General features: G+C 39.1%; 1 protein-coding gene across 1 annotated transcript; it reads right to left on the bottom strand.

Annotated features, from left to right (window-relative positions):
• Nucleotides 1–1,119: 1,119 nt before the first annotated feature.
• On the bottom strand, nt 1,120–21,897 carry LOC124133796 (putative glycerol-3-phosphate transporter 5). The gene is made up of 14 exons (XM_046498336.2): nt 21,797–21,897; nt 20,821–20,962; nt 19,073–19,165; nt 18,777–18,857; nt 17,022–17,090; nt 14,622–14,747; nt 12,709–12,768; nt 11,585–11,657; nt 9,612–9,684; nt 8,852–8,942; nt 6,696–6,790; nt 5,954–6,114; nt 2,852–2,926; nt 1,120–1,520 (listed from the first exon to the last, which is right to left on the bottom strand). Exons 2-14 carry the CDS (start codon nt 20,911–20,913, stop codon nt 1,336–1,338), a joined length of 1,275 nt encoding a protein of 424 aa, XP_046354292.2. The 5' UTR covers nt 20,914–20,962; nt 21,797–21,897; the 3' UTR covers nt 1,120–1,335.
• Nucleotides 21,898–21,964: the final 67 nt, after the last annotated feature.

Genomic DNA, 21,964 nt, shown 5'->3' with positions numbered 1-21,964 from the left:
TTCTTGTTTCACAGATGAGACGTACGCTAATTTTTGCTCAATTGAACCCCCCACCAAACCACAAACAAAACAAACCATACAGATTGATACAAATCTCTGTTCAACTGATAATATATCACTTAATGGAAATATTAACATTCAAATCAAGGTCTCTTTATGGAAATAAAACGAGTATAATATCTAATGCTCATTCAACCCTGAGCAACATTTTTTGGCCTTCTGTGTTTTGACTTATTTATCTAGAAAAGTGCTGGGCTAAAAGGCAGAAAGTTACTCGCAAAATGTATCTCAAGACATAACAGATGTTCTCAATGGTGCACTAATTGCTGGCTAAATGAAAGGTGTTGTAATCTATTTAATTTAACACATTTTGTTATGACATGATGTTACTGAATGTATCAATCACTGGTATAACTGAACTGCAACAATTTGTTTGTACTGATGACAGAACGAGCAGACAATAACATTTTCAAATCTTTGCTGCTGCTGAAGTCTTTGCAAACATCTCAAAATAAATAGACTATATTTACAATTTCAACACATTTTAAACATAAAATAATGCTTTCTGATATTTCTACAATAGTAGCATAAAAATGGTTAAAAAGGTTTATTATCATCTTGTTCTTCATACCATATACCATATGGATTCCAATCTCATTATAGAGATTTAGTTGTCAAGCTTTAGACAACAAAACTTTTTATACAACTACAATATGTCATAAATTATGGTAGATATTGCTTTCGAAACAGATACAAACAAGGATGCATGGGTGGGTTATTGTCCTAAAAGAAATATTACACAAATATTGCAAAATAAACTCATAATTCCAAAGCATCATGATTGTGTTAGTGGAGGATTTCATAAAAGCACATGTTTATGTAATCACAGATTAGTAGTAAGTGGGAATTTACTGAATATATAGCATATAAAGGGGTGAGTGAGTTGGGTTTAACACCGCTTCTAATAGTATTCCAGTTATATCACGGCGTGTCAGCTTAATGTGGGAGGAGAGCCCGAAGTGATGCAGGTCTCAGACGTTTACCACTTCGGTGAAACCCACGAGCACGGATATGGTGCTGACAAACCTAGAAACATAATCGGGGCGATACAGGATTCGAACCCACAACCACAAGGTTTCTGGCATGCCCAAGGGACGCTACTCTGCACAGCGAATCGCGGTGCCTTAGACGACTTGGCCACCCATGCCCCTAGCATATAAAGGAAATAAAAAATAACAATAATATCCGTATGTTGGTTCACACGTCATTATGTCTAATCTAATAAATACAGTAAAAGATTCATGTTAAAAATACAATATTTAAAAAATGTTCCTGTTAAACAATCATCTTTTCAGATGCAGTGTCTTGGCCTCTGTGATATATGCGAGCAGCACGGAAGTTGGCAGCAACTCCTGCAGCTGACAGACCAATCATCAGGTAGAACATCCCCGCCCAGCCATACATGCTTGATATCAGGCCTATCACTGGTCCTTCTATGCAGGTTCCAACACTCCCGAAACCTAGAAAACAATCACAGACAATAGCAAGCAAAAGAGAAGAGAAATTAACAGGTATGCTGTTACGCCTTCAAAACTGTTATAAAGTTTATTGGTCTCAGCAGCAGTTACTACACACTTACACAAAGCTGTATTGGTGCTGGAGTCCATAACATGGTGTCTAAACGTACTGTATTATTCATCAAACATAAAACTTGACACTTTATTCCTTCACACATCCAACAGTCTTCTGTCTTTTGGAAATATCTTAAGAGTGAGTGAGTATGGTTTTACGCCGCTTTTAGCAATATTCCCGCCGGGGGACACCAGAAATGGGCTTCACACATTGTACCCATGTCGGGAATTGAACCCGGGTCTTCGGCGTGACGAGCGAACGCTTTCACCCCTAGGCTACCTGACCGCCCCAAAATATCTTAAGAAAAGAAAGCTGTTTACATGTGCTTGCAGAAACAGAAAACAGGCCCTCCACCTACATTTCCTCAAAACTTCTAAATTAATGAAATACTGCCATGTACTTTCTTCCAAAAGAAATAATTACAGACATTGATCTTAAAAAAGACAACTCTTACCAAATCTCAGGATTGTACAAGTAAAGTGCAACAGTCTTGGCAATGAATGATACAACCATTTTTCACAATAACCTCACTGATAGCCTTGACCTTTGACAGACATAGCACTGCCAACAGATATTGTAGGATAAGTATTTTAAATACTAATATAACGTTTCTTGGCTGCAGAGGTACCACTTCAGGATCTGTTTGATGTATCTGCCAAGTTTTGTTGACAGATATTGAATGGTCTTTGAGTTGTGTTCCAGAAATGAAATCCATCCCCACCATCCCAGTGTGTTAACCACAAACTTTTCTTTGAATTATTTTCCATCTCTTGACCTCGACCTTGACATTTACCAAAAAAATTCCCCAGGGCCATTTGGATGAAGTGCATGGAAGGATAATTTCCAGTGTCAACGATCACTGTGTAGTAGTCATCAGACATATCACTGATGAGGAGGTAAAATCCATCAAAAACCTTAAAGCAATTCTGTTTCATGTCACTGTGAACAGAAACAGTTGGTGCTGTATATTTTGAGTGAGTGAGTGAATATGGTTTTACGCCGCTTTTATCAATATTCCAGCAATATCAGGGCAGGGGACACCAGAAATGGGCTTCAAACATTATACCCATGTCGGGAATCGAACCCGGGTCTTCGACGTGACGAGCGAACGCTTTAACCACTAGGCTACCCGACTGCCCCCTGTGTAACTTGAACGTATAACTTGTTGTATAACTTGATTAGCTATTACTAGACTGAAGTACAAGTGAATGTAAAATACCATTGACAAGACCGACTGTAGCTGCTCCTGCTTTACGGTTGTCTCTCTCTCCCAACTCCAGTGGTATGGCACCTCCTGAAATGTAAAACATACATCAAATAACTTTAATGCAGATAATCTATCATTTAATGTGAAGCTGAAAGAATTCTCCTGGCTGCTACAGTGAAACATTAAAGCAACCTGTAAATAACAGTGAGAGAGTTGGGTTTAACGCCGCTTTTAACATTATTCCAGTTATATCAGTGTGTCAGATTAATGTAGGAGGAAAGCCCGAGGTGATGCAGGACTCAGATGTTTACCAATTTGGTGAAACCCACGAGCATGGATATGGTGCTGACAAATCTAGAAACATAATCAGGGCGAACTGGGATTCGAACCCACAATCATAGGTTTCTGTGTGCCCAAGGGACGCAACTCTGCACAGTGAATAGCGGCGCCTCAGACGACTGGACCACCCATGCCCCTCTGAAAATAATAAAGTCTTGCAGTGTTCTGCCAAGAAACTGACAAGGACCCTTCAGCATAACTACATGGGGTCATTTTCAAAACTTATGGGGCCGCACTCTGAGAGAACATATATAACTTAAAACCCCATAGTATGCAGGTTGTTGATGCAGAATTGCCATCCACAAGTAACCTTAGCGATACACAAAATTTTCAGATGGCATCTTTCTCAGATATTACGTATTGCAGCAACAATGTCCGATGTCATATTTAATTAGCCTCAATAGTTTGTTTGTAATCTCTGCCGTTAGCATGTCTCTTTAAGGTACTTGTCATAAAATTAAAATGCAGCTTTGTTATTGAATTAGATTTCACATGATTTATACAAAGCTGACATGTTGCAGTATTTCTTCCTGAGTTATGCTGCAACCACATATAGTCACTAAACCAGATTAGCTGCCTTGGCAGAACACTGGTCTTGGGGAGGGAAATCATCAATTAGCGAATGCAGATCATTGTCTGAAGGGAAACAAGGGAACAGCTGGTTCTACTTTTGTTTCATTACTGTAATTCATATTTCAGACGTACCTAACACTGACTGTGTTGACTTGTACGATATATTAGCACAATTACGATACAGAGTAAAGTTTTAATTTACACCAAGCAGTTTTTTGTGGACAATTTATACATTTACACAATATTTTCTTAATAGTTTTAAATTAAACAGTATACCCCATCAGGACCCTCAAGACACCTCAATATCAACAAGAGTGCTCTGAGAGCTCAACATCCCCCGCATGAATTTTTTTAAAGAGTTTATATTTTCTTTGTATTTTATGAAATAACAACAGTAGATGGCACTGCATTTGAAACAAATTGTGCAGAACGTTTTGTTGGGTGTAATCCAGTCTGAATGCTAATGCCATAAGGATGTAGCTCACCCACAAAAGCCTTATACAAGGAAACTAACTATAGTTAGATATTGTGACATTTTCACAACAGAGACTAAATGACATTGTTTTATAATGGTTGTTACCTGAGACAAAGTTGTACCTGTATCAGTTGACAAAAATGAGGATCATAAACCAGGGTAGTAACTCTGTTAAAATAAATCAAATTTATAACGACTGCGATATGTGTATCAATACATGTTGTGTGTAGAATGCCATGTGTTTAGAGCGTCAGGGATATTCCCTGAAAAATGTAGGAGTTGACATCACAAAAACAGTACCCTCTCTCACAGTTGGGCAAATTGAGCTTCATAAACCAAGGGCAGTAACTCTCTCAACATGAAAAGAAATTAATATGACTGGGATATGGATATATTAAACATGTGCACATTCTAACTGTAGGAGGAGTTGATTTCACAAGCTTAGTACCCTCTCTCACAATTACCATTTTTTACATGGAACATGTCTGACCAGTCACCGTCAAGGCTCACGCGCACATGATCACGTGATAGCGAGAATTTCATGTTGACATAGAATCGTCAAACAAAAACAAATATGACTTTTAACAAGTCAAAGTATGTCATTTATGATATATGTATCCATTCTCTGTCAACAAAAGTTTGTTTCAAGGCGTCAATAGCGGTATTCTGACCGTGGTTGCTGTTAATAACGGTGAGTTGTGCGATCTTCCGATCGCTTCACACACGATTTCGCCGAAATTAATAAAAACAATATTATCAGATTATAAGGAATTTTGAATAAAATCAATGAAATAAGTTACAAACATAAGTCCAGATATACAAAGAACACTTTTTATAGCCAGACAGTGTAATTACATAATTATTTTGCGTACTTCAGTATGGATTTGTTGACATGGTATTCCCGGTGTTTCGTGCTCACGGCAATGTCTTTCCATGGGGGAAAAAACATCCAAACTCATAATTCGTGTATAATGCGCACCCCTTTCTACACAGCTGTGTTTTTTCGAAAAAAAGTGCGCACTATACTCAAGAAAATACGGTAGGCAAATGAAGCTCCGTAAAACAGGGGCAGTAACTCTGTCAAAATGTGTCGAAATTAAACGGAACTGCGATATGCGTATCATCAACATATCGACATCTTGTGTGTAGAGTGTCAGGGATATTCTCTAAAAGTTGGAGGAGGAGTTGATTTCACAAGCTTAGTACCCTCTCACAATTCAGCAAATGAAGCTCCGTAAAACAGGGGAAGTAACTCTGTCAAAATTAGTCGAAATGAAACGGGACTGCGAAATGCATATCATCAACATGTCGACATCTTCTTTCAGGGATATTCTCTGGAAACTGTAGGAGGAGTTGATTTCACAAGCTTAGTACCCACTGTGGGACAGACAGATGGACGGACGGACTGTGCCACGACATAATCCCCCTTCGGCCATTCTGGCCCGGCGGGGAAAAAAAATGGGCTTCACATTGTACCCATGTGAGGAACTGTACCAGATGTGATAAGTGAACACCTCAACAGCCAGACTACCTCACCGTGATCAACAATACACTCTGCCAGGGTGCGGAGAAACACCATCACCTTGAACATGTTTGCCTTCCCAGACTGTCATCTATCAAAATACCTACCATCCTGTGTAAACATTGAGAGAGTTCGAACACAGTGTAACTCGTACATTCACACCATGTTTAAATATCTATCTGTACAAATATCATACAAATGTTACCTAAAATGGTGTCTGGCCCTGCGTTGAATGCTCCTGCAAGGAACATGAACACGGAGTTTACAACCTTCCCCATTGAGCTTGTATAAAGGAAGAGAATCAGCGACACTGTAGACAGAAGAATGGACAGCCACGTGCCGTGTAGAGATCGCCCAGGAAAATATCTACAACATAACAATGAAGTTTGATCAGTACAGGTTATTATAGGGCAGTTTGTATATCAACCAAAGACCCCCCAATTCATGTACCAGAACATCAAATTGTAAAATGTATCTATTCGCAAATGAATGCCAAACATTTTCACCTTGCTTGCAAGACTCTGTCATGGGAAAGCCAAGCCAAGCAGTCACTCCACTCCATTTTCTTACCCCATGGGCTGATATCATTCGCCCATTCAAAATGCAGGAACAAGTCGTATCAGCCCGGCAGGGTGTTTAATATGGGTGTGGTTATTACACCTTCTGTGATACGACCATCTCTATGTTGACTTTATCCCACATTAAAAAAACTCACATATCTTGATAGGTGTATGATAATAAAGATATATATATCTATTTTTGTTGCAAAGCACAAATGTGTTAAAAAACAACAACTTTCATCATCATCTCATTAGCATCACAAACTATTTATATTAAGTGACTGAAAAGTTGAAACTTGCCCTGTGAGCATTGTTCAGAAAGCATTGTGAAAACATTTCAACCTCTGCATATGGGTGAAATACTAGTCCTGAGTGTGGGGAGCTTACCTGTCAAGTATGACGCCTAACAGGGCACTTCCTATGACTCCACCGACTTCAAATGTTGTTGAGCAAACACCAGCCAGACTTGGAGAATATTTTAACTGAAAATTAGATCTAAACTCACTAACTTTGTGAAATGATTGTTTGCTGAGAAATATGTAAAATGGCACATAATGAAAGCCTGACAAATACTAAGATGAGACTGATATTAAACAATCAATATTTCATCAGTAATAATAACATCTATATACCCACTGGAATGTGTTTTTACGCATAAAAACAGATGTCTCCCCTCTTTATTTTTGATACATGAGTTCAAGTTGTTAATATAAACGTGCTTCCAAATCCTAGAAACAATAATATAAATAATACTAGTGCCGATTCTGATTAAGGCATTGATTAAGCATAATTACAGTAGATGCCATGTTGACTTGTTATGGCAGATAAGACTACTAAACTTGCAAGTATATTTCCAATTTTTTTCCATCGAAACGCAACAATATCAATTGAAAAATATGAAAAGCCCATAGTTGAACATGTGGTCATTGCAGAGTTGTCACCAGTCTAGTTTCAAGAAAAATAGTCAATAGTTTGTGATTTATGGCTCGGCAACAAAGACTAAGAGTTGTTTGAGACTAAGTCAAAACAGTTCCCATGAAAACAACAAAATATAGATTTAGAAAAATGTCAAAAGGCACTAGTTAAGCTGATGAGCAATACATATGCCAAGTTTCGTTGAAATATGTTTAACGGTTTTCAAGTTATGGCCTGGAAACAAACCATACCCTTGTTTGAGACTAAGTGGAAATATTTTCTTTGGAAAACTATTAAAATAACAAAAGGCACCAGTTAAGCCGATGGGTAATGCAGATGCGAAGTTTTGTTGAAAAACATAGAAAAACATAAACCTTTTATGGGTGGTGGGTGGGGAGACAATGAACCTTGTACAAAAATGTAGTGACCAGAAAATGTCTGAGTCCCATGGCAGGATTCAAACCATCAACCTTTGGATCTGAGGTCGGATGCCTTGTCCACAAGACAAAAGAGGTTAACCCCGTCAGCAAGCTGACAAGGTGAGGATGTCATCTGTGAGATGACTCCACGCCCTTCTACATACAATGGAAGTATAATGTTGATCACGCTTGGTTCTCTACTTGTATTGACTGCAGTGTGCTTGACATATTTGACAAGATTGAAAAGGTTGAGGTGAATTCAAACACGAATATCAACACTTGTATTTCTTTACTCATCAGTTCACAAGCTCCTTGTGACAGGAATAGAATCAGGGTTTTACTGGCCCCAAAATATTGCTTCCTATACACATACAAAGCGTAAGTTGATGCATATAAGTTGCACTATGTGTCTTTTAAGAAGCAAATACATCACATTTAATTATGTCCATCCAAAGTAGGCTGCATGCTTACTTTTACTGGCCATCTCTGATTTTCTTGACTCAGTCAATATATTCATTTCAAACAAGAAACCCATCCCAGCAGATCTCACAAGGTGATCGATAGGCACAACTGATGGTAACCAGTGTTCAAAATAAGTGCCTGCCCATAGGCCTGTGGCAGGTAGACCTCGTGTCAGGCCCATAGTTTTAGATTTGTATGGGTCCTTATGGTACGCATCAAAATAAGCTGCAGTTTTTTAAACGAGGGCCTGATGAGTTTAGTCAGGGCCTGCAGCTTCTAAAATCTGTGGGCCCTGATGGCAGCCTGACAATTTATTTTATTTCCGACACTGATAGTAACCCTTTATCCCTGAATCCTCGATAGGTCATTGAGATATGAAGAATTAGTTGATATATACCAAATTAGGTACAGTTCCTTATATTATATCCCACTGAAGAATATTTGACATATCTCAGGTTTCTAACACGTGAAGATCCGGGGTAGGATAGGTCTTCAGCAAACCATACTTGCCATAAAAGGCGACTATGCTTGCGGTGAGAGGCGACTAAATGGATCAGGTGGTCAGACTCGCCGACTTTTGTTGATGCATGTCATCGTATCCCAATTGTGTGGATAGATGCTCATGATGTCAATCACTAGATTGTCTGGTCCAGACTGTATTATTTACAGACCGCCGTCATATAGCTGGAATATTGCTGAGTGCGGCGTTAAACAACAAACAAACAAACCCCAGGTTTCTCTACTTACATGCTGTAGGAGATACATAGGCAGCCACATGTACATACAGTAACGCACAATCTTCAGACAGAACATGGTCACAGCAATTTCCGGTAAAGCACTGAAACAAATAACACAGGCATCAGAATTCCAGAGGCTGCTTGTTAGTCCAGATACCATGCCTCAGGTTATCATTACATGGATACCCTTCTCAGACATCTTACATTTTAATAAACTGAGCCGGACAGTCCTTGTTTTATCCTATTAATGTCGAGCGCCAGGCAGGGTAACAGTAAGTAATATCTTTTGGTATGACAAAGCTAGGGGATCAAACCTTCCAATATCCAATTCAAAGATTGGACACAATATTACGCATGTTACGATTCACTTAAGTATTCCGTGAATTGAAAAGTATCAACCCTCACATTGTATTTGGTACTTATGACCTTCTGAATCAAAATTTCCATTTTCCACCAAAAATCAAAACATTGATTTGTTGAAAAGCCTCCAATATGTTGTATCAACCATCTGTGACAAGGGCATCTCTCACCACTGAATATGTAGACAGGCTCTGAGATGGATGATTCTACATTTTAGAAAACATTTACCTGAAATTAATTTTGTTCCATTTCCAGCTTATTAAAACAGTTTGTTATCTGGATGGATTTTCTGACTATTCAGGAATAATAGGTCGTATTTGTTACCTCACACTCGTGATTTGTATCATATTTGCCACTTTGAGTATTCATTACAGCCCTATATGTACACAATATACAAACTGCAGCCTTACGGTATCTTCATCAGTTGCAGAAGACCCGGTTTCTCAGTAGTTACAGGTGAGTCTGCACTATTGGTCTTCAGTTCTGAAAAATAAAGAATACACTGCAATTAGTTGTTCTACATATATTCTAAATACATATTTTCAGAAAAACTAGGATATAACAGAGCTCCAAATAAGCTTTTGGTGTTGTGGGTATTTTACCCATGCATTTTAAAATCATTGGGTATCAGTTATTCTATCTGGGTATTCAAATTTCTGTTACCCACTAGTTTTTACACATGTGGGTATTTAAATTAAATATTTAAAAACGCTATTCATCTAGTCCCTGCAAACTTGTGTTGTGTGGGTTCGAGAGCTTTATAGGACTAAAAAATACCACGATACTTCCACAAGAAAGTGTGATGGCAAATGATCATGATGTAACTGTCATCGTGGATTTTGGCAGGGTTGAAGGAATGCCCGTTTATAATTTCAAAATAAGTTGCTGATTTGCTAATCGAATACGCAGGGTTACTTCACAATATTTTGATGATACGCACAAATTTTATTTTTGTAGCTTATCTGTAATGTTCGTTGCGTATTTGATACGCTTGGATTTTATTTTACTGCATATTTCTGCATTTCTGATGCGTATTTTACGCAGAGACGCAGCTTATCTGGAGCTCTGATAAAACAAGTCTCACAGTAGTGGTCAAGTGACTGTCAAAGTCTGCCTTATACATGCACATGTACTTCAAGACTTGTTTATGAACAGTGGAATAATGAAAGTGGTTCAAGATATGGTATTTCTGTCAAGTGATAATACTAATTCACAGGAGACACAATATGAAAGACCCAGATATATCCATCCATCGAGAGAGAGAGAATGTTAGCAGACTGCAAGTCATGAAATGAAGTGCTTACCAAGTTGGTTGCACTACATAATACCGTAGGTGTCAATTGTGACTCCTTGGTGTGGTTGTTGGTTTGTTGTTTTACGCCGCACTCAGCAATATTCCAGCTATATGACGGCGGTCTGTAAATAATCGAGTCTGGACCAGACAATCCAGTGATTGATATCATGAGCATCGATCAACGCAATTGGGATCGATGACATGCATCAACCAAATCAGCGAGCCTGACCACCCGATCCCGTTAGTCGCCTTTTCAACAAGCATAGTTGCCTTTTACGGCAAGCATGGGTTGCTGAAGACCTATTCTACCCCGGACCCCTTGGTGTGTGAAAAGGAGTCACAGTGGAACAACATTGGTGGATGACAAGCGGCAGACAGCGGTTGTGTTTGTTTGACTGCAGTGTGCTGCATGCTGAGCAAAATGTCCTACGCTATACTAGGTGTATATGAGGTTTGCTCATTCCTGCAGAGACAGCTATAAATAAGGCATCAATGCCCACTTGGGACAACTTTGTGGCTACTGTGGCACGGACACTGTGGCTTGCATATGTTTGGGATAAACCTGCAGCATGGGAGATGGTTAACGTCATCTTGCCATACATCTTCCCAGGGAACAATGTTCAATTATCTGACTCGTTCCTTCATTAAAGAAACTATTGTGACAAGTATATAGCAATGTCATGCAAAGAATAGGAATTACACAATGGGCATCCGGTGAGTTATCACTGCTGGGGTCGAGAGTTCTACCCACTCGTGTCAAGCTTGTTGACACCTTTTCCGCATACCAATCAGTGAACTGTTGTTGGTTCAATTATTTGATTGCCTTTAAACTTCCTTAAGTCAACAGAGTAAACATGTAAACTGTGTGTTGCTTTTAGGAAAACACTGTTTATTGTTTTTTATTGAAATGCTCTAATCAGCACTAATAATCAGAGCTATTTGCTGTTTGATTGGTTAAGGTAAGTGCATAATTCTACTGGGGATGAGGTGGGGGGAGTCACATTGATATTGAGTCACATTTTTGGCTAGGGGTCAGCAGTCGTATTAATTTGGGGATGCATTAATTTCCAGATTTACAAAATACATTACCCTTCCCAGGTACAGTGACACCTGCTTCTTCCGCCGTGACAAATAACATCAGCACAACAACGCCAAGGACAGCCTGGTGACACAGAAAGACAAATGCTATCGCCCTTGACAGTGAACGAGATCAAATATATTCAATAACATACATGTCATGTGAAATGGTGGACATAACATTTTAAACATCTCCAAAGTTGAAATTGATTTACAATGATTTAAGATCCATTCATATCATTCTTAGCATTAATCGCTAGCTTCTTAATTAAAGTGAATGTCGTTCAAACCCCAGTCACGATTATTCCAGCTATATCATAGCAGCCTGTTAACAGTCTGGGCCAGACAAATCAGAAGCTGGGGCTGATCACAGGCAACGATCCAGTTTGTCTTGGTACTTTGACTCACAATCAGAACTTGACACCTCCTTCTTTCCATTCATCCCTTATGACATGCATGAGTGATGGAGAGATGTTCTTACCAAGGTCCCCATTAGGTGCTCATGAATTGCACAGACATTTTTGACAATAATTCTTTATTCCTGATATCATGAGCAATGTCCAATACTGTCTGGCACTATATGACACCCAATCAAAAAGTCACCATTGTGACCATCCCATCCATCTATTTAGTTGCCTCTTTCAACAAGCGATTCAAGCCCAGACTCCCTAGGAGGACTACCATCAGTTAGCATTGTGGCACTGAATTTGGACATACCATAGGAAAATCGACAATTGGTGACATTTTAAAAGACAAACAGAAGTGGCTCAATCTCCCGGAAAATTCAAATGACTGATCACGATCCCGTGTAGCAAAACACCAGAAGCTGGAAGATGCATTATATCTTTGGTTGTGTGATATGACAAGTCATAATGTGCCCGTTAATGATGAAATGCTGATAGAGAAAGCTCGCGATTTTGGTGGCAAAATGGACATTTCTGACTTTGCATATTCTCGATGTATCTGTTTGCTCTGTCATCTGTCATGAGTTGCATAATTGAAGGGAAGTAACTCTTCCAGTAAGAAGCTGGTTTCAGTTATACGGAAATTCGTTTATACGGACGAATTGTGAAATGACGCAAGTGTCCGTATAAATGAGGCACGACTGTATTGTATATATTGAGTATGTAACCCACCACAATCATCGATGGCAACGTAAAGCAGTGTCTCCAGCCATAGTGGGTCTGTAGATATACCTGTGACAGAAAGGGTAAAGTTTACATTAAATTGTACATTTATATACTCATCCTATCCCACACTATGCATTTATTCCTTCTTCTTTCTATCCTATGGAAAAACGTGCTGGAACAAAGTTTCAGGCTTCTGAAAACATTTCACCCAAACACGTCCCAGCATGATCATGGTCACCACCCCAAGAAATAGTCACACATCGTTATCCTGTGTGTTAAGACCTTACACGACATGATCACCTGACTACCCCTGCTGCATCATTCTCTTTCTGAGAGTTGACAGACTAGAGGAGTTATGATGTGTAGGATGGTAGAAATATAGCGGGAGCGTGTGCCGGAGGATAGTATCCAAATGGGCGAGATCCTGATGCTACCCAGGAGAAGTAGTAGCAGAGGCAGAGGGTAGCAATGCAACCATCCAACTCAGGAGCCACGGCGGTAGAAGCCACAGGAGCACAGCCCATGAGTCCCAGTATCGTCTAAGTTGAACCCAGGAGTTTGAAGTCGATCTCGTACAGTTGGAAAGTAGCAAAGGCCTTGTACCAATGACTAGCGACTTCAGACAGGACGAGTCTCAGAGGCAGTGTGATTGCAGAGGAACCGTTGTTGGGTACGACGAAGCTTGAAAGCTGATCATCTGCTGAAGTACTGCGCCTTAACTGAAGTCTATCCGCAATCCAAGGAAGGACAACAGCTGGATCGATGTTGTTGAAGCTCCTGGTAGATGAGGTAGGGGATTTCTGATGATCCAAGACGACATCTGGCTATGCAGTAGAAACATTCGGTTCGAACAGGAGCAGCGGGTCTAGGAGGAATGACCTCAGCAGTAGTTGACAAGGAGTCAGAAGTTTCACAAGGAGGCACTATCAGCTGACCAGAAAGGTGCTGTAGGGCAGAAGTCACAGCTTGCAAGATGGACTCCAAGTCCGGAGAAAAAATACTAATCTGGTCACAGTGGTTCCAGAAGGTAGATAAAGGCAGGGTAGATGGTGGACCTCCATAGTAGGATCTGACACAACACAGCTGGGGTAAGGTGCGCACGAACTGGAGATGGAGACAGCAACTTTGATCTACTGGGAGAATGTTGATCTGAACAAGTCAACACTGGAGGTGAGCCTTGATTTGAAGAAGAGCGACAATATTCACATCAACAGTGAATGTGATCAATGGACCGATACTTGAGTAGTGCAAATAAAATAAAAAATGTATTCTCTAAAACTCAATACACGTCTCCACAGGGTGGCAATGAGAAAGAGAATGATGATGCAGGGGAAGTCAGGTAAGGTCACAACGCACAGGATTACAGTGTGTGACCTGTTCATTGGGGTGGTCAGGATGGTGATGCTGGGATGTGTTCAGGTGAAAACAATTTAGAAGCTGGAGGAAGAAGGAATAAATGCATACTGTGAGATAGGATAAGTTCAAAAATCTTTATTTAAAAAAAGTGTCAATAATGATCATTACATTAAATTATTAAAATTAGTTAATACATGAAGTCAAAACTTCCTTATACAAAGCAAAAGTCAACAAATGATGGATCAATAGTTATTCTTCTAAATAATTTGCTCACAACATAAATACCAGAGGCATTCTAAAGTATGTTTATACATTGTACTTGTAGAAATCACTACTGGTACATAAGCAGAAAGTAAAGGTTAACTTACAGCTACCGGTACATAAGCAGAAAGTAAAGGTTAACTTACAGCTACCGGTACATAAGCAGAAAGTAAAGGTTAACTTACAGCTACCCGTACATAAGCAGAAAGTAAAGGTTAACTTACAGCTACCGGTACATAAGCAGAAAGTAAAGGTTAACTTACAGCTACCGGTACATAAGCAGAAAGTAAAGGTTAACTTACAGCTAACAAAGTACCAAGAATGCCCCCAGCAAAGGCGCATGTCCCAAACATGCCAAACACACCATTTCTGACGTTGTCAGGGATCCACGACAGCAGGGCTTTAGTGCAGTTAGGCCAACATTGGGACTGAGATCGAAACAAGAACATGACCATTTATAGTTGATTAGAACACATTTTCCATGCATTTCCATGTATGCTGTTCAAATAAAAGGAAATGGAAAATTCTGTCAAGTTTAAAACGACACATATATGTGGAGAAATTCTTTAGCTGTATTACAGGGAAACTCTGTTAATCTGAGAGTAATGGAGTGACACTAGTTTGTGCATCTTGCAATGCACTACATCGCTAGAGGTGATCATGCCTCTCTTCAATGTTTATAGAGGGGTCATTTCATATTTTAGAGAGCTATTAATACAAAGTTTTATCTTAATGGCATTGTTGGTTTTGGTTTGGTTTGTTGTTTTACGCTTCACTCAGCAATATTCCAGCTATATGACGGCAGTCTGTAAATAATCGAGTCTGGACCAGACAATCCAATGGGCATCATGGGCATCAATCCACACAATTAGGATACGATGACATGCATCAACCAAGTCAGCGAGCCTGACCACCTGATCCCGTTAGTCGCCTCCTACGACAAGCATAGTTGCCTTTTACGGCAAGCATGGGTTGCTGAAGACCTATTCTACCCCGGAATCTTCACGGGGATAATGGCATTGTTGAGATTACTTTAATGCATGGTAGGCAACTATGATTGGTTGGTTGGTTGTTGAACGCCGCACTCAGCAATATTCCAGCTATATGACAGCGGTCTGTAAATAATCGAGTCTGGACCAGAAAATCCAGTGATTAACATCATGAGCATCGATCCACGCTATTGGGATCAATGACATGCATCAACCAAGTCAGCAAGCCTGACCACCCTATCCCGTAAGTCGCCTTTTACGACAAGCATAGTCACCTTTTACGGCAAGCATGGGTTGCTGAAGACCTATTCTACCCCAGAATCTTCACGGGTCAGATAACTATGAGGAGATACACTGGAGGAAAAGTATTGGCAATTTAAATTTGAGCAAGAAGACTTCAACCTTAGACAAATTAAGTTTGAAATGTGTATTAATTAATAGGATATATTTATCAACAATTTCACTATGATCAGATCTTAGTTCTCACTACCGCTAAATGAAGATCTGGGAACTGGGAACATCCCATAACAGTTCACGTCAGAACGGCATTTTGGGAACTTTGACTGACCAATGAAATGACCAACAAGAAGTTAACTTTAGTCATTCAGCTTGTGCAAGCTATATGTGGCACTAGTTTCACACTGGAAACTTTCATTCCAGACTACGCTTTGAAATGTATTTTGACAAACTCCAATTCAAAATTTGAAAACTAAACAAAAGAACATCCTGGAATATATGGACGAGATGGTATGGCAGTACTTCTCAAAGGCTATTCAAAGTCTCTTCAAATGTTAATACTCTTTCAAGGTGGCACGATTAGAAAATACATTCCGACTGTCACTTTCCTGATCAGGTAAGCGATTCTCTGATTGGTTGGATGAAAGGTCATTCTGACGTGACCCGAAACGGGATGTCCTCAGATTAATGCTTAGTGGTAGTGAGAACTAAGATCTGAGTTTATTGAGAGTGTTCTTATCAACAAAGTCTAAGCATAAACACTTCCTCTATACATCAGGCAACTGTGGACACAAATAATTGGAGAGACTTCACGCCCCACAGCCAACCAAGATTCTCCATACCAACATCAGTCATTGGAAATAGAGGAAACTTCAAGAAAGTCATTATATAGAGAATCTCACCCGAGTGTGTTTTGAAATCAAATATATCAACACAAGTTGATAAAAGTGAAACATTCCGAGGCTTGCCGAGGATTTTTGCCACTTTTATCAACGAGTGTTGATATATTTGATATCAAAAGACACAAGGGTGAGATTTTTTTTAACATCCAACATCTCATCCAAGTTTGATCTCATCCAAGTGATATCTCCTGTGGGAGCCAGTTTTGGATGATAAATTGTTATCTTTGTACATTCATCCCACCTTGTGTTGTGTAAACTAAGCATTCACCTGATGAAGGAGCAAGAAGTAGCTCTGAAATGTCATGACTAAGAAAAAAAGAAGTTGCTATCCATTAAAGGGTCGTATTCATTTATTCTAACCAGATTAGAAATATTTTCAACATAATACAAAATAGCCAAGAGAAGTCTGAAACTTTTGAGTCCACTAGCAGGAACATGTATGTTGACATCATTTTCAGTTGGTACTTATAGACTGAGCTACGAGGTCAAACACGTTTTCACCATACTTTTCTTCAGAATGGTTCTAGAAAGAAGGCATCACAAGTATTCTTTTACATTCTTCTTAGGGTCATACCTGGGCTGATCCATTGATGAAGAGGAGAAGGAATAACATGGAGAAACTGCTCCAGTAGCCGAAAGTGATCTGCAAATGTAAGAAACAAGCATTCAGTTCAATATTCATTGCAGAATCTAACTGAAAGTCGCTAATCTGACAACAATTAGTGGTCATATCTAACCATGTAAATGACATCATTTTCTGGGACAGGGATGAACAAAGATCTGTCACAATCACTAATTCTATGCACATGTACTGCCGGTAGTAATGATGTTCTTAATTTCACATATATTTTCACAATGAAACACAACGGGCAGGTATAGTAAATGTACTTTGCGCAACCTTTATCCATAAATCTGTGTTTACTCAATGCCAAAAAGAAATGCAATAGCATATATGTTGGTTAATTTATGAAGACTTACTCATATTCAAGAGATCTTACATAGGTTCGATGCACAAACGAACATACTGGTATGTTGTGTGAACTGATGCTCATGAATGTAACCCATATGACGTCATAGATCCCTGACTCGAGATGCACAATTTGTTCTGTTCAGGATTAGCGTGTAAAGTCTGGAAGTCACCTGCAGCATATTGTGCTAAGAAGACAGACACTCTGGGTAACACTTGACAGATTGTCAGTTTTGTCATTAATTGGAACACATTGGAAACATCTCTCCTTAACCTACATACTTCTCTATATGTTTCTATGATTCACGTTTCTTTTGGCGTCAAGTATACATAAAACCAGTTACTTATTTATATTTGCTTAAGAACATAAACTACTGGGCAAAAGAAACATATCACCTTGTTCAGTAGGTCTATATTAAAAACAAAACAAAGACAGGTGTTAACTATATGATGATTATTTTAATCAAAGGGTGCACATCTTGGATGCAGTCAGGTGACAGTTGCTATCCCCCTATGTCGATAAACACGGACTTGGCCATCATTTTGCAACAATTTATAGCGACTTTCATCTGTGAACAGCAACCTTTCCCAATCACGCCGCTGTCACTGACGTACAGTTCTTGCCCATTGTAATCTGCGTTGACAGTGTAGGCTCTAATACCACCAAAGCTGAGTCGTCGTTAGACTCTTCCACTGCTGATGGGGTGTCCCAGTGCTCATGTATCTGTTCTGCATGTGGATTGTCCGGATGTAGCGGTTTTCAACTGGCATTGTGACCCTTGGTCTTCCTGATCTTGGACGGTCTTGTGTTTGCTGATAATGGCTCAACAAGTTGCTGATACTGGTTTGACTGCAGTTAAAGGTTCTTGCAATCTGCCGTCTCAACATTTCATGCACAAACATTTTAAATACTAATAACAGTTCCCCAAAATCCTGTTTTTCACATTTTTCATAACTGCACAAAATTCACAGAATCCTGCAAAAGGTGACTTGCATGTGTGCACAGGGTGTGTTTTAGTGAATGTTCATTTTAAATTATCACAACGTCTTTAATTCAGATAAAACTTAATTTACAAGTGATGTTTCTTTTGCCCTGTTGTTTATAAATTAATGTTAGTATTTGACTACTTCTGGTGTCCCCAACAGTGGTATTACTAGAATCCTGCTCAAAGCAGCATAAAACCAAACTGACTCATGCATAACGTCAGCAAAACCTTGTTACTGTACAAATTGTCCTGAACCATAAAAGACGTGCCAATTTGTTACTGATGTTAGATTCATGAAAACTGTAACTGCAAGGAGCTAGCTTCATGTATAGTCAACGTTCAAGTTAACATTGTATAAATCAGTCTGATAGCAAACCATTGACAGTGACGACAGGATAAGGCAAAAACCAAAAGTTCTCCTTGCTCCAAACCGATCTCCCAGTGGACCAAGAAGCATCTGGAAAAGAATTAAGCCAATATGACACATGTAACCATATGCAAGTTTCTTTGAAACAATCACATTGCATGACTTGTTATGAAGTGTTTGGGCAAGAATTGCACTGGAAGCTTTCTCAGACTCAGGAAGGTCTTACAATAACAGCTAAATGAAAATTCCCTCATGTTTTCATCTCACTGCATCTATTTTACATAACTATTACCGGCCCCTTTTACCTGCATAACTGCATATGGCAGAAGCAGAGCAGTGTCAAGCCAGCCCAACTGTGTCTTGCCATATCCAAGTACCTTTTCCATGTCAGCCTTCACCTAAAATTAAATGTCTTATATTATTGTCACAATATGTATATGGTGGACACAACTTAATTGTCTGAGCGCTTGTTGAAATTACAACACTCCTTAGGCATTCTATTAGCTAGAAAAAACTACACGGGAAGATCTGGGTTAGAATAGGCCTTCAGCAACCCATGCTGCCGTAAAAGGTGACTAAGCTTGTCGTAAGAGGCACCTAACGGAATCAGGTGGTCAGGCTTGCTGAGTTGGTTGATGCATACCATCTCATCCCAATTGTATAGATCGATGCTCATGATATCAATGACTGGATTGTCTGGTCCAGACTCGATTATTTACAGACTGCCGTCATATTGCTGACTGTGGCGTTAACAACAAACAAACAAACAAAGATAGAAATACAAGTACCTGCCTGAAGAAATATTTATAAAATAAGGAATTATATTTCTGTGTAAAAAACACAGCCTTTTCATTAAGTTTGAAACTACAGTCCTTGTCAGGGACAGTAATAGTTTGAGATCAATGATCTAGTCTGAACAGTTGCAAAACAAATGTAATTAAAATGTCACAGCAATATCTTGTGTTTACAAGCTAATCAAGCCACTTATGGGAACCATGATTTGGGGATGTAAAATCATTTGCTTTTGAACCATTCTGTTTCTATTTAGTGATACATGTATTTAAAATAGCTAATAAATAAGGGATTAATTTTGAACAGTTTGAGAAAGTAGCGACTGCAGTTAATCAAATGACAACCATGAAAGAACCAGGGTTTTACACGGCACACGTGTGTCCAGTATGCACAAATTTATAGAATAGGTACAAAATAATATATACTGCGTACTAGGGGTGTCACGATATATAGCTATTGGTAAGCACTTAAAGTCAATAAATTGATTGTTAAATCAGATTCCAATCAATAACATCGATTTCACTTAGGAATATTGATAGTTTCGACTGTATTAACCATATCAGGGTTAGAAACTAACAGTTTTCGTCCACTAGTCCCTATAATGATAACATATAGCAAAACCTTTAAAAAGGGCACATTTCTACTAGTCCTTATGATACCTTTACCATTGGGCAGTTTGGCAAGGGCTATATAGGACTAGTGCCAATTTCTAACGCTGTCAATAAAATACATGCAATGCCGTTCAAATTTGTTTTTCTTTTGATCATGAGTGGTAGAATTTTACACATGGTAATGTGGAAGTTTCTTTTTCTGAAATTATTAGGGTAATGAAAAAACAAATCAGTCATATCTCAAACTTTACTTTATATTTGTTGTTATGGTTATCACATTCAAAGGAAACTTCAGTTCCAAGGTTTAAGTCAACTCTAAAATCCATCTAAAATGATACACCGAAAACTATTGATATTTATCATGTTTATCGCAATAGTTTCTTTCAATAGCAATAGTTATCGCAATAGTGATTTCCAGACAAATAGTCACCCCTACTGCGTCCCGAGAGATGCAAAATAATATTCATTGTGCCTACAGCATTGCAGGTGTCTGTCATTTCATCCATCAATCATGACCACTGTTCACACGATCATTCAATAGAAGCTAAGGCAAGCAATTGAAGCAGACTCAAAATTGTGACGAGGTGAATGGATCTTGTGGGTAACTTGGTTCCTTATTTATGACACAAACACAGCTGTACATTACTTACCACACCAAGAGGTTTCCTCAGCAGGTAGGTTGATGCATATGATAGCCATCCGGTGACAAATATACATACTTGTCGAAACTTAAGTTGTTCCATCTTATAATTCTTTTCTTGGGATGACTACATGTGGGTTCATATGATACACCTGTTAAACAGAAGTACATGTACATGAATGCAAACAGCTGCAAAGTTATCTACCTATCTCTGTTTCTAGTTTCACCAGCTTATAAACTGCAGTATGTATATGGCATAACTAAGATATACATGATCCTATCTCTATCCCATTCGATGATTCTGGATTAGAATTGGAAGATTAATGCATTTTTGTATCTAAAGCCTTGTAAAATTATTTAATATAAAAGAAATATCTTAGCGGCTGTCAAAGACGTCAATTGGTCTTATGACTAATACACATCAGTCTTAACGGCTTCGTGGAGATTCCGGGTAAGAATACTTTGATAGATTGTCATCTGATCGTATTCAATTTGTATGTATGGCAGGGCGTAGTCATCTCACAGATGACATCCTTACCTTGTCAGCTTGCTGACGGGGTTAACCTCTTTCATCATGTGGACAAGGCGCCCGACCACTGATCAGAAAGTCCGTGGTTCGAATCCCATCACCAGACTCGGAAATGTTATGGCCGCTACACATGAATTACCATGTCAATCACTGGATTGTGCATGAACCATGCCATCCGATCCCGTTACTAAGGCTTTTAGACCTCGAGACTCGACACACTTAGATCTATCATCATTTAACATTTAGAAGTCAATGATGACAAAACAATGTATATATATATGCCACGACAAATCCATTCTTTGCCTATTTTGTAGGTCTCGTGCAGAAGCAAAATGTTGTGCATGGCTATAACAACTGATAGAAAGTTCATGAAGATTTTCTACTTGCAAATTCAATGTATGCATTTAACCAGTTGAGAAGACATCTTCTTACGACAGTTGCTTTCACCGTTAATTACCTTACAAACGTATTCGGATGAAAAAGAATCAACATCCCACACGGAAAAACCGTCCTATCTCCATCGTCTGCTCGTGAAAAACCGGAAGTACATACGAGTATATTATTACGCTACTACTTCCGCGATGGCACTGTCTACGGTCACAAAATATAGAGTCCCGTCGTCAAA

Source organism: Haliotis rufescens, unplaced genomic scaffold, assembly GCF_023055435.1.
Source record: "Haliotis rufescens isolate VD_foot unplaced genomic scaffold, xgHalRufe1.0.p SCAF_16, whole genome shotgun sequence".
NCBI classification, from domain to species: domain Eukaryota; kingdom Metazoa; phylum Mollusca; class Gastropoda; order Lepetellida; family Haliotidae; genus Haliotis; species Haliotis rufescens.
This window is presented reverse-complemented; position numbering and strand designations above follow the sequence as displayed.

Coding starts and splice junctions, on each gene's coding strand:
- LOC124133796 (XM_046498336.2), bottom strand. CDS start 20,913: ATGGAACAACTTAAGTTTCGACAAGTATGTATATTTGTCACCGGATGG. Junction 17,091..18,776: donor TCCTGTCGTCACTGTCAATG/GTTTGCTATCAG, acceptor TTACATTTGCAG/ATCACTTTCGGCTACTGGAG. Junction 9,685..11,584: donor TGTCACTGTACCTGGGAAGG/GTAATGTATTTT, acceptor TTTATTTTTCAG/AACTGAAGACCAATAGTGCA.